We start from the raw sequence: 12,676 nt of genomic DNA on the forward strand, positions 1-12,676 counted from the left end.
ACAAACATCTCTCTAATTTTCATTGGCAGGGATAAGCTCCTTCTCCCCTCCTCCCTCCAACCATCCCCTGACTCCTCTCCTCCCCTCGCAGTGTGTGATCGATCACATCCCCTTCCTGAATCCAACAGATCAGCTGTCACTCTGACATCGCTACAGAAACCCCAGAGGCCTGAAGACGCTCAGGGAATCTAGCCTTTCTGCTGAGCTCCTGCCCATCACACACACACACGGACCCACGAACCCAGGGATACTCTGAAGTGACTGCAGAACCTCAAAAACACTGCAGGATCAGTAAAGACTGCAGAAAGAGCAAAGTGGCCAATTAATCCACTGAATGGCTTTCATGATGGCATCAGCTGTCTACAACCTTTTCAGGACAAATTGAAGTGTTCTGTTAAACTTCACCAAAACTCGCTCCTATAAAAACCTCCACACTTATATAATTAATGAATATTGATAGTATCCTTGATTCATACCATCCATTCTCAAACTGCAAAGATGTATCATCAAACCTTTTTAAGGTGAACTCCTAAACTCCAAATCCTAAAACAGCTGAAACTGAACACCTCACATCATATAAGTATTATTGTTCAAACTTATTATTCAAATTCCACATTTTATATCTTCTTCAGAGCTCAAACAGAGCATCAAATCAAGCTTTTTAATTTCAAAATTAATCGTTTTAGTCACTTTTTTAAAAAAAATCTCTGCCGAGGTGTTTGCTATTTAACATATATTTGCTTTTCTTGTGTATACTTTTCATTTGCAAAGGGGATGAATTAATGATTACTTGAGTTTCATACATTCTGATCACCTGACAGCTTCATTCTTACACCTCTGTCTGACTCTTTTGTAGCATTGGTATTAGGGATGTTCCAAAGGGACTAATCTCTTAGTTGTTAAAATAGAAATTTAAACGCTACCACACAGTCTGTGCGTGTGAATTTATTTATGAAGAACTGTCTAAACTAGATTATTTGCACTTAATATCTAAGGCAGCTTTGCTGTTACCATAGGACCATACTGGTCTTTGAGAAAGAAAACAGTCAGAATTGAATTATTTAACAGGGCTAAATCCCTGTGACCCCTAACGGGATAAGCGGTCAAGATAATGGATGGATGGATGGATGGAACAGGGCTAAATCCCAGTCTGCGATGTAAGATGGGTTTGCCAAGTGTGACTAACATTAGCAGAGCTAGCACAACTATTTCTCCTTACAGGTAAACGTTCACATGCCTGTGATGGTTACACATTGTTCCTGAAAAGCAGTATTATATGCCATTGAAACAAGACACAGCCTACATACAACTTCCTTCTCTAGATCAAAATACTGACAAACTTCGCCAGTCAATGAGATGCCATCTATCATCTGTGCTTGTTTTCATCTGGTTAGTGGAGCATTATGACAGTAGCTATTAACCTGAGATAATGATGGATGGCTGAGTTTGGGCCTATGATTCCACAGAACATCACTTATATATTTAACTGACTTTAAACCTTGTGCTGCATTTAATCGTTTAGTAAATGTGCACATCCTTTATTGATATCACATATCATTTCTCAGAGCTCTTTTTGTTGAATACAATGTTATAAAAGCAGATATAAATAATTGCTGAAATCATGAAAGTCAGCAACAAAATAAAAAAATAAAAAAATAATAATATATTAATCTTTATTTGACTCAAAAAAACAGATTTTATTGTTTGCTTGAAGGTCAGAAAAAGTGTAAGAGCTTAGTCGTGTACTTTTGCAACAGAGACAGGGAGTGACAGAGAGAGACAGTGAGAGAGAGAAGGAAAGAATCTGTGTGTGTGTGAGTGTGTGTCGGTGTGTTGCGGGGTAACAGATGGACAGATACCTCACATCCGTCCCGAGGCAAGAAACTCAAGCAGGCCCCGGGGAGAGGCTGTCCTTTTCATTAGAGGGTGAGAGAACAAGCCGAGGCTGCAGGCTCTGTTTCACCTGCTTCTCTCTCTCTCTCTCTCTCTCTCTCTCTCTCTCTCTCTCTCTCTCTCTCTCTCTCTCTCTCTCTCTCTCTCTCTCCCTCCCTCTCTCTCTCCCTCCCTCCCTCTCTCTCTCTGCCTCTCTGCATCAGCATGTGCCACTTCACTCCAGCACCACACTGTGGTTTGTAACAGTTTAAACTGTCACTACCCATCACCACCCAGCAAGGCCTGAACGAGCCCGCTCTAAAAGCCACTCAGGCTCTAAAGTGGAGCTGGATTTCAGTGTGTGAAAAGCTGAGTGAACAAGTGTCTATGTTGTGTGTGTGTGTCTATGTGTGTGTGTCTGTACGTGTGTGTTTTACCTGATGTCACGAGTGGAGGAAGAGTTGGATGCAGATCTCTGTTGCAGTAGTCCTGATCTGTGCAGCACTCGAGGGCTCTCCTGGAGCGTGCATTCCACGTGTCCTAGCATACAGAAAAGTAAAGTACTTAACATAAAACTGAAAAAGAAACCACACTTACTCCTAAAGAGAATATTTAATGATGTTCAAAAGTTTATTTCCACTGTGTGTAAAAATAGCAGAGCTCAACAGGTCAGATGTAGAGAGGTTCAATTAGGAGCAGCAGTTGAAGCTCCTAAAGAATTCACAACAAGCTAATAAAGACAGACTCACACAGTGAAGTGTCAGAATGTGAGCTGTAAGAAAAACACACACATGTAAAGAAACAGCTGACTTACCCTGCACTGGAACTCAGAGCCAGCAAGACCCAAACAACCTGTGGTGACCACTGCCAGACCGCCCTCCTCCTCCTCCACCATGGTGAAGCAGTAACCGTCAGTCCTGTCAAAATGAGAGTCTCTTATTATTATCTTTATTATCATGGGTGGTAATGTTCATTGGAGTCTAAAAAATTTAGAAATCATTTTTAAATCTTGGCATCAGTCTTGTACAGTGTTTTAAAACTTGTGTGAAATTTGATGCGACAGGAGCAGAGATTCTTTTTTCAACTCAAACACTTTTTTCCTGCTTTCCTCGATCTCCAGACATGTAACATTACTTGAACCGATTTAATTCAGGTGTTACGCTAGTAGCAGCATCTGTAGCTAAAAGGTTGTTAGCATCAAGAAGAGATGAAAGTGAAGCTCTAGAGATTTAGTAAGCTCTTCTTTATTAAAATCCACACTTCTATTTATCTATTTATGTGTTTTCTTAAAGTCTCATCATAAAGTTTTTCGGCCCAACCTTACACTCACTTCAGTGAAAATACCAATTGTTAAATCTTTACATGTCTCTCACTGGAACAGTTTAAGTTATATAAAGTATATATATGGAATTATCTTTTTTAACTTGTTTCTTGGAATAACTCTGTGCTCCTGTCTTTAAAAACACTTTACAAATATAGCATAACCTTTATTGTCATCGTTTGTACACTGCAGTGAACTCAGCTCTCATTAATGTTTCCTGAAAAAGTCAATGTCAAGCTGCATTAAACCATTACGTGAGAGACAAACAATTATAAGATGAGTTTTAAATGGTGGTCAAATAAATCAAGTAGTGTTCAATTATTGGATAATGTCTCAAGCGATTTTTAACTTTTCTCAGTCTTTTTTTTTAATATGTTTTAGATCAGGGGTTCCCAAACTTTTTAGTCTGTGACCCCCAAGATAACAGTGCCAGAGACTGGAAAACCCCCCTTGTCCTAAGGTCATTAAATGTAGCAGCTGCATGCATGCAAGAACTTGTAGGGATTCTTTTGTAGTTTAAAAAAAGTCAAGAAGCAGTATCATTTTTTCAGGGGTAAAGAAGAAATGATACTGCTTCTTGTGTCAACGTTATATCTGAAATGTACCTACAAGTTTTGTATATATCTTTCAACCACGGATAAAATATGCAATTTTTAATACTTCTATTTTGATTATTTTTTGCAAGGGATCTCGGGACCCAGTGTCTTCCGACCCCCACTTTGGGATCCACTGTTGTAGACATTAACTAACCCTTCAGAAAACATACAGGTAAAAACGTATATCTTTATTATAACAAGAATAAAAGGCAGTAGATGTAGCTTAAAGCATGCAACCCAATTCATCTGAAAATGACTTTATCATTATAAGACAACATCATGAGTTCATTATAAGCACCTGTACTCCTGGAAACAACAACACATTTACCTGAGTATAAATATCTCTACGGTCGTGGGTCGACTAATGAGAGAGTTAACAACTGAGCCTCAAGAGGCTGAAGAATCTCATTAAAGGATGCGTGCTGAAGTAAACATTTCACATGAGTTAATTAGAGGTCTAATTACTTTGGATAATTATTTGTGTTGTCTTTTAATAGCCCAGAGAAAAAGAGTCATAATCACTTTCTGTGTGTGTAAGGATGTTTTTGTGTGTGCTTCACCGTACATGCAGGTGTTGTTGACGGAGTCTTCTGGGCAGTGATGGTAGCAGTGACACCACAGCATGTTCTGAGGTGAAACTGTGGCTGTGCCGCTGCTGCTGCTCTCCTCTGCCCTCCTCTCTGATCCCCCCTTCCAGCCGTTCTTTAGCAGCATGGTCTCCAACATGTTAGCTGGACGAGGAGAAAGAGAGAGAGAGTGGGCTGAGCACCACCGCAGACCAAAACATCTGGGCACACCTCGAGCTCCAGCAGAGCCAGAGGAGTAAAACTTAAGTACACATACCTCAGGAAAATTAAAGATGGAATAAATCAAAAGATCCAAACATCATTTATATGCTCTTTTTAAATGGCTCTTTTGACTTATGTATAAATGAAAAAAAAAGCATCAGCGTTCTGCCTGCACTGGCAATGTTACCATGGCAATGTAATCCACAGAAAGTATGAGTCTGCGCTGCTGAAAGCTTCCCTGCTGCTCTGGACTGGACTCAATGTACCTGCATGAAGTCTGGACCCAGAATAACATCACTCAGCAGAAAGAAGTCTTTGTGCCGTGTGTGTGTGTGCACGCTCGTCGGCCTGCCTCAAGTGTCTGTATACTTAGTGTGAGTGTGCAGAGAGTGCGTAATGCTTTTTAAGTGTGTGTGAGGCTACGGTACATTACTGCAATAATCAAGAGAATCTAGAACCCTTATTTGGCTCAAGTATAGAACTTCCAGGATTGTATTATTGTTAATACAACATAATTCAAATGCTCCAAACCAACCGCAGAATTACAAGTTAACAACACTTTGACCTTGATTATCAACACAAAACCTGTTGAAGGTTGTAACTGAAATTAATGCATAACAATCTGTGGAACAGTCTGAACATGGACGCCTTTGAGAAGTGGAAATAAAACTCAATATGAGAAAAGATTGGTCATAATTGTCAAAAAGTATGAGTAAACTTTTCATTTGAGCATGTACTATTTAATTCCTGTTGAATAAAGCAATTAATATTGCTGTCTGGGTTTACTTTTTAGATTTTTAATCTTTTCTTGTTTAGTTATTTATCTACTTTTATCCTATAAACATGTCTAAAATAAAGATAATGGTGAATTAATCAAAATCCTTTTTACAATTTCTAAATTTTATCGATCAGTACATATACTTTTACACGAAAGTTTAAAGTTTATTCAATGAACTCAACGTACAAAGCAGGTCTATATCAAACACTCTGGTATATTATTTAGAGCTACCCAACATTAATCCAACGTAAGCATTCAAGCACCTCGCCACATTGTCAGAAACCTTGAGCACAACCAGACTGGTAAACAGTCTGTTGCCTGCAAATAAATGTTAGGTATTTTGGCATCACTTTTCTATAGAGGAGTTGATGGAGACACGTTGTCCATCTTTATATACAGCCAAATATTTCAGTAACTTACTTATAAAGGGAATTGAGGTTCGGTCTTTCACTTTAAAAATGTATTGTTATGATAATAAACAAGAAAACCCACATTTGATTATTTCATCATGGGATAAGTCCACGGTAGCACATTACATAATAATCATAGCAGCCCCTTCTGCTGCACGGTTAGATTCATTATTTTGAATGGCGTCACACATTGTGAGACCTTTCTTCATCCTCAGTATCAGATGACTGAAGTTACTCCTAGTCATCAGTGGAGAATAAAACCGGTTCCGACAGCAGCTCGTCCCTGAAGGCCTCTGTGGTCAGACGGCTGAAAAGAGATGGATATCTTCTTCTCACTTCTCTCTCTTCCCTGTACTCCCTCTTCATGGTCATGTTTGTAAAATAAAAATGTATCCATGAGTTGTTTGGTTTTATATTACCTTGTTTTGTGAGTTTCTTGGTCATATCCTCTTTTATTTAGTTGATCATGCCTTGTGTTCTTGTATTCCTTGTGTATGTCTCTTCACTTGTTTCTTAGTTCAGTCTCATTCTTCCTGTTTTATTTTGTAGTTCTTGCTCCCTGTGTCTTGTTTAGTTTTACTTCCTGCCCTTGTGAGTTTCCCCTCCTGCTTGATTACACTAACCAGTTTCACCTGTGTCATTTGTCACACCTGTGTTGATTACCCTGTGTCTTTAATTTCCCTGTGTTCACCTCTCTTTGTTGGTTCATTGCGTCTTGTGTTTGTGATCTTCAGTTAGACTTTTTTGTATTTATTTCATGGACGTTTTGGTTAGACCTTCTTTACCTTTGAACTTAAGTTGTGAAATAGTGTTTTTGTTAGTCTGCAATTCATCACTTTTTTGTTTTTCCTCATGCATGACAATTTTGATTTCTTCAAATTTTCACATCAAGTTTTAAAGTTGTTAATTGCTGAAAAAGCTGGGTTAATGTTTATCTTAAACAAAGTTAACAAGCAACAATAATCTAAGACAGCTGAAGCATCACAGGCATACATCCCTCCATCTGACACATCCATAAATCCAAGACCAGCCGCCTCACTGTGCTTCATTTACAGGGTGATATAAACATACTGACTGTCCTTAAAGAGGTACCGCCTGTCCTTCCAATCTTATCTGTGTTGTTGTTTCTGTCATTTCTGGGAAGTTGAGGGAGTTTTCCTGATCCTCCGTCACAGTGGCCTTGGTAAGTTCATCACGTTTGAATTGCAAGTGTGCACAAACTAAGAACTTATCCTGGATTTGACACACATTCTGTCTGCATCAGCTCTGTTGCATTTAAACTGCTACAAAGGGAGTTGGAGGGCAGAGAGAAGTGTTACAGAGAAGCTGACGTAAGTGACGGAGGATTCTGCTTTGGAGTGAAAAAATAACCGCAGCATGAAAAACTTCAGCCTTGAGGAGACATTACAACTTTGATGATCAAAAGCTGACCTGTCAGGCTGCAGTCAGTCAGAGAGCTGACACAGATGTTGCAGCTGCTTCTCATTGCGTTCTGTTATAGAATAAGATGGGATGCAGCAGCAGTAACTTTATTTACCTGACTGTTTTCTCATGTGTTTATTTTGTTCAAACCATGTGATGCATATTTAACACAAGTAGTATATACGTAATCGACTTTATGACATTTACACCTTGCCCTCACACAGATATTACATTCTTGAACATTTCCAACAGATGTGGCACAGACTGCAGCTTGACACAATACACTATTTTAAAAGCATTTAAAGCTCACACGCCTCAATCACTAAGAAATTAAATCTGTTCTCCAAGCAAATCTTACTCTTTGTATCATCTGCATGGAATTCAAGGGAACATAAGATTTATTTATCCTCAGGTTTACTACAGAGCAACTGTGTGTTTAACAGACTATTAAAAGGCTTGTCAAAGGTAAAGCCTACAGGAGTCAAAAGGCAGAGGCCATCTTTGTAAGACGGAGAGCCTTCTGCTAATCTCACAAGCTACATTACAGAAAAAATAACTTTAAAATTTCGAAATTTTTAATACCAAGAATGTGTCACTCCAAGAAAACTGGCTCAAAACATAACCTACAGGCCAACACTAATCGACTGTTTCTCACGTTTATTGACGTGATTGTGCACTATCATTTTCTCTTTGTCTCACACACACACACACACACACACACACACACACACACACACACACACACACACACACACACACACACACACACACACACACACACACACACATACACACAAAGTCACACACACACACATTCAGTCTCGCTGTGTCAGCTACAGGGCACACTCAAGGTCACCCTGAAATCTGATCTGCATCCCCCGCACATTCCACAGGCTGTTCATCAAACTACACACACACACAAACGTTACAAATTGGTGTGATACACACAAACACACAGCAATTAAAAGTTACACTGTGAGTGAGTCCAGCTGGAGCACCTTCACCCACAGCTCATCATCATCAGTGTCAGCATCTCTGGGCGTTTCCGCATCAGCTCCTGCGTTTCCTAATATCCCTGTGTTAGTGACCAAAGATCACCTGCTGTGTCTGTGACAGTGTTGATCATCTCTTTCTCTTCCTGTTTGAGGGCTGTGACAGAAAACGAGCAGCCTGGTCAGTGAGCAACTGTTATCTGAGTGTCATTCACATATTGAAAAAAAAACCACATGGGAACTAAACTTGGGATGTCACTCACCCTGTGGATTCAACTCTTACACTGTTGTGCTGAATTTTCTTATATTTAGTCCTTTGCCTGTTCACACAACGCTTCACTTTATAATGGAAGGATCCCTCTCTGAATGGCTAGTTTTCCATCCAAGGTGTGGTCTGTCAGTTTTCCTTCAGTACATTCAAACTCTAAATTCTAACTCTGAGTGACGGATGAACAAAATTAAGCTGTCATGAATTACCAAGAGGTTTTACTTATACTTTAATATGCGACTGATAAATCAACGTTAGGCGAACAGCACAGTTCGGTTGAACACCGGTTCTTTCAGTAAACTACTGAATTAATCTTCATTCACTTCAGGAAAAAGAGGAGAAATAACTAGCAACATTTAAATCCATAACACACCTGATGTACAACCACCTTGCTGACATTACTGATGCAAAAAAATACAACAAATCTTTAGGCCATTGTTTCTGAATTGTGTTCCGTTTTATCATCTTACTATGCATGCTCATGGCTTATCTGTACATTACATTGACAGGGTCAAAAAGGTACATTTGACATTATTATATTTCTTCAGTTCCAATGAAATGTTCATCAGCACACCAGTGTTGAAGTCCTTGAGTCCAGAACTCAAACTTAAAACCGACTCAAGACCTGGTTTTCAGGACTTTTGACTTGACTTGAACTGATGACTCAGACTCCAACAATGACTGAATTCTGACAGAGGTTGGAGAAGATAACGCTGACCTAATTATTGATACAGACTGTTCAATTATTGTTTGTTTTTTGTTTTTTTGATTTAGTTTAAGACTCTGATATCTCAACCAGCAGCTCTCAATGAAGGCTATAAGTCAATTGACTGAAGAGGTATTGACACATTGTCGTGTTTTAATCTAATATTAAAAAACATTATTTGAAGCTGTACACAACATACTGTACAAGAATACGGACAGCACAACCTCTCCCAAGAAGTGAAGCCAAAACATTTAGAGCTCCACCTTGTGGCTGGCTGGAGTACTGGTCAAAGTAGAAAATGTAAATGCATGTGAAATACATTCTTCTCTCAGATGCTCTCTGTTCTAAACCACAGCATGGCAGTGCTCATTGCAGGGGTAATTTGGCTTTATTTTATGTTCAGTGGGAGGAGATGGAGGTGCTTTGTACATATTTATATAAAGTCAATGCTGTAAACCAGCCAGACACTAGAGATCAATAAATATACTGTGATAATATTGGGTTTGTTTTCCATTAAGAGACAAAAATCAATGAAAACAGAATTGCAGCTATTAACAGGGATAGAAGGGTTGACAGGGGAGTTTGACGTCCAGGAAAGAGACATAAAAAAAAAAGAACAAAAAATGTTCCAATTAACCCGGTGTGTTTCACAAGATCAGACTTCACAGACATACAGCCATTAAATCTGTGAGCCGAGACCTTCACCCACACGCTCCTCATCACAGCAGAGAAGAGCACATAAGAGAGGACGGAGATAAGTTACTCCAGGTGGCTGTGATAAATCACCTCCTCAGAAGGAGACATCTTCCCGAGAGTCTCCAAGGTGCACTTTGACCCTGAGGGGGTCACAACCAACCTGTAGAGGGGCCATTCATCCTCCTCCACCCAACCACTGCACCCTCATCCCTCTTAACCCCCTACAGGCTTCAAAGGCCTCTGCCACACGAGACTCTCGCACATGTGAGCACATTGAACACGCACACACACCAGGACGTGTCTGAGGAGCACATTCCACACGCACTCTCCTTCTTCTCTGCATCAGGTTGACTATTTTGAACATTCAGCTTCCTGCAACCTGTTCCGTGTTTACCGGCCGTGACTGGACTGCCGTGGTGGAGGAATGCGATGGTCACTTTGAGGATCACACCACCCGCAGCAGCAGCAGATTTATGGAGAAGAGGAGCTGTCTGTCTGCTATAGACTCCACACCACCGCGCACTGTAGCCCTACTCCACCTTGAGAAAAAGTAGTCCCACTGTCAAGGATTTACACTGAGTGCACAGAGAAAACTTTCCACAGTGGTGTGAATCCAGCAGGGAGATGCTAAATCCACAACAAAATACTTCCACAGAGAAAAACAAATACACAGCAGACACAGAGACTGACTGACTTTTGATATATTACCAGAAATGTCAAGAATGTCAATATTCCTACTGGAGCTATTTTCCTCTGTTGAACCTCTGTGTTCCAGATTTAAAATCACATAAATGTAGCCTATGATCAATCATTAACATTCCACAGCCTCATTGACTTTTTAAAATTCATCACAACATTCTTCAAGTTAAAACAGAGGATTTAATAACTTGCTAGGTCTCAACAGTTTCTTAGTCCAAGCCATCACCGGTTATTATATTTCCAATATAACATACTGCTGTGCTCCTTGCTATTTAATCAGTCTAAAAGACCTTTGTTTGTATTTTTTACTGATATGAATGTGATGAGAAAGAGAGGAAGAGATGGCTAAAGTTGACCATTTTAGTTACATTCAATAAGCAACTGAATAGAAAAATTATCTGACGTTCCCTGAAGTTAGCATATAGCAATGGAACTGCGAAACACATGCTAGTTACTGATGTATCACACACTGATATGAGCAACATTTAGAGTCATAAACACTAAAAATAAACCAGACATTTTAAACATAAATAACAGATAGCCACAGTTGGCCAGTTTATCTTTCTCTCCTGATGTGATTCATTCAGTGCACGTTATCTGTTGCCAAAGGGAGGATTGGCTGGTTTAGCTTAGCTAGCTGCTAAGTTTGCAAAGGTGTGCAACATTTTAGCACAGTTGGGAAAAAAAGCCAAAAAGAAAGACTAAACAACGGCAAATTTAGTTCAGCTTTTTGGTGAAGGAGCGGTATGAGCTCATAGATGGTGTAGCCAAGCTAGCGCCTTGTGCTAGTTTTCTACATGCCTATCATGTGCTATGATAATATGTTGGCTTTTCATTTATAAGTACAATGAAAAGAAAGACCAGGATAGAGCAAGTGTTCGATAGCAAGTAAAGGAGGATTTAGGAAGTATATTACATGTCACTTGTGTCATTAGACTTGAGCAGATTAGCAACTCATACTACTTCATCCTCTGCTCTGAGGAGGAGAGGGATCACCCAGCTTGTTATCAGCTCACAGTTCAAAAGCTATCATCTCTTTTGGTATGGGCACTCATTATTGCCCATGGCATGGGTAGCTTATACATCCAGGAATGCACCATTAATACTGAACAATATATACAGGTTTTGGCGGAACATATGCTGCCAACTAGATGATGCCTTTTTAGGGGAGACCTTGCATATTTAAGCAAGACAATGCCAAACCACATTCTGCATGTATTACAACAGCATGGCTCTGTAGTAGAAGAGTCCAGGTGCTAAACTGGTCTGCCTGCAGTCCTGACTTGCCACCCATTGAGAACATTTGGTGAGTCATGACTAACACACCAAAGGAGACCCCAAACTGTTGAGCAGCTGTTATCCTATATCAGGCAAGAATGGGACAACATTTCACTCTTTAAAGAAACTGGTCTCCTTGGTTCCCAAATGCTTAACGAGTGTTTTTAAAAGAAGAGGTGATGTGACAAAATAGTTAAAATGCCCCAGGAGCAACTTTTTTAAAAATGTGTTGATGGCATGAAATTCAAAATGAGAAGATGTTTTTCATGGGACAACAACATTTCTACATTGTTTTGCAGTATTTTGAACCAGGCATAGGGTTTACATGATTTGTAAACCATCAAAATGTGTTTTTATCATCATATAATGCATCAACCCAACTCTTTTGGATTAGAGGTTGTATTTTTAGAGTGCATGCATATTTGCAGCGTTCATCCCATCACACTCTCTCAATCTTATTTACGCCCACACTCTCAAGTTTTAGAGTTTTTTTTCACTGTCTACCCACAATGCCCATCAGCTCACCTCAATGCTCGTCTATCTGTCCGTGTGGTCTGTACTTACTGGAAAAAGCCACGAGACACAGACTAATGCTGGGCTCCATTACAGACACGCTGTGAGACTGAGGCCATAGAGCCACCACAATATGTCATTTTACCCCCACGATATCAGCCCGGCCGAAAAAATGATGAAGCCTCTGTTTTTATTCAAGGATGTTCAAGGTCTCTATATGACTCCACACTAGATATGCTTTAAATTAGTTTACCAAATAACTGAAATGTTACATTTAACAGAAATGACTTGGTGCTGGTGTGTTATGAGTATTCATCATTCAGAAGATGCAATTTTT

The 12,676-nt window shown here is 39.7% G+C and overlaps 1 protein-coding gene across 3 annotated transcripts in view; it reads right to left on the minus strand.

The window, feature by feature from the left end:
• Positions 1 to 12,676, minus strand: part of bmpr1bb (bone morphogenetic protein receptor, type IBb) — a 66,583-nt gene that overhangs the window by 4,799 nt on the left and 49,108 nt on the right. For 2 of the 3 annotated variants that reach the window (XM_034709463.1, XM_034709464.1), the window contains 3 exons: positions 4,355 to 4,520; positions 2,687 to 2,789; positions 2,310 to 2,412 (listed from right to left, as the gene is read on the minus strand). In XM_034709463.1, the coding sequence (XP_034565354.1) occupies positions 2,310 to 2,412; positions 2,687 to 2,789; positions 4,355 to 4,520 (372 nt within the window). Of the gene's footprint in view, positions 1 to 2,309; positions 2,413 to 2,686; positions 2,790 to 4,354; positions 4,521 to 6,184; positions 6,327 to 12,676 lie in introns of those variants that run through there. The other variant, XM_034709466.1, reaches the window with a different exon arrangement.

Source organism: Notolabrus celidotus, chromosome 19 (assembly GCF_009762535.1).
Source record: "Notolabrus celidotus isolate fNotCel1 chromosome 19, fNotCel1.pri, whole genome shotgun sequence".
In the NCBI taxonomy this organism is placed as follows: Eukaryota; Metazoa; Chordata; class Actinopteri; order Labriformes; family Labridae; genus Notolabrus; species Notolabrus celidotus.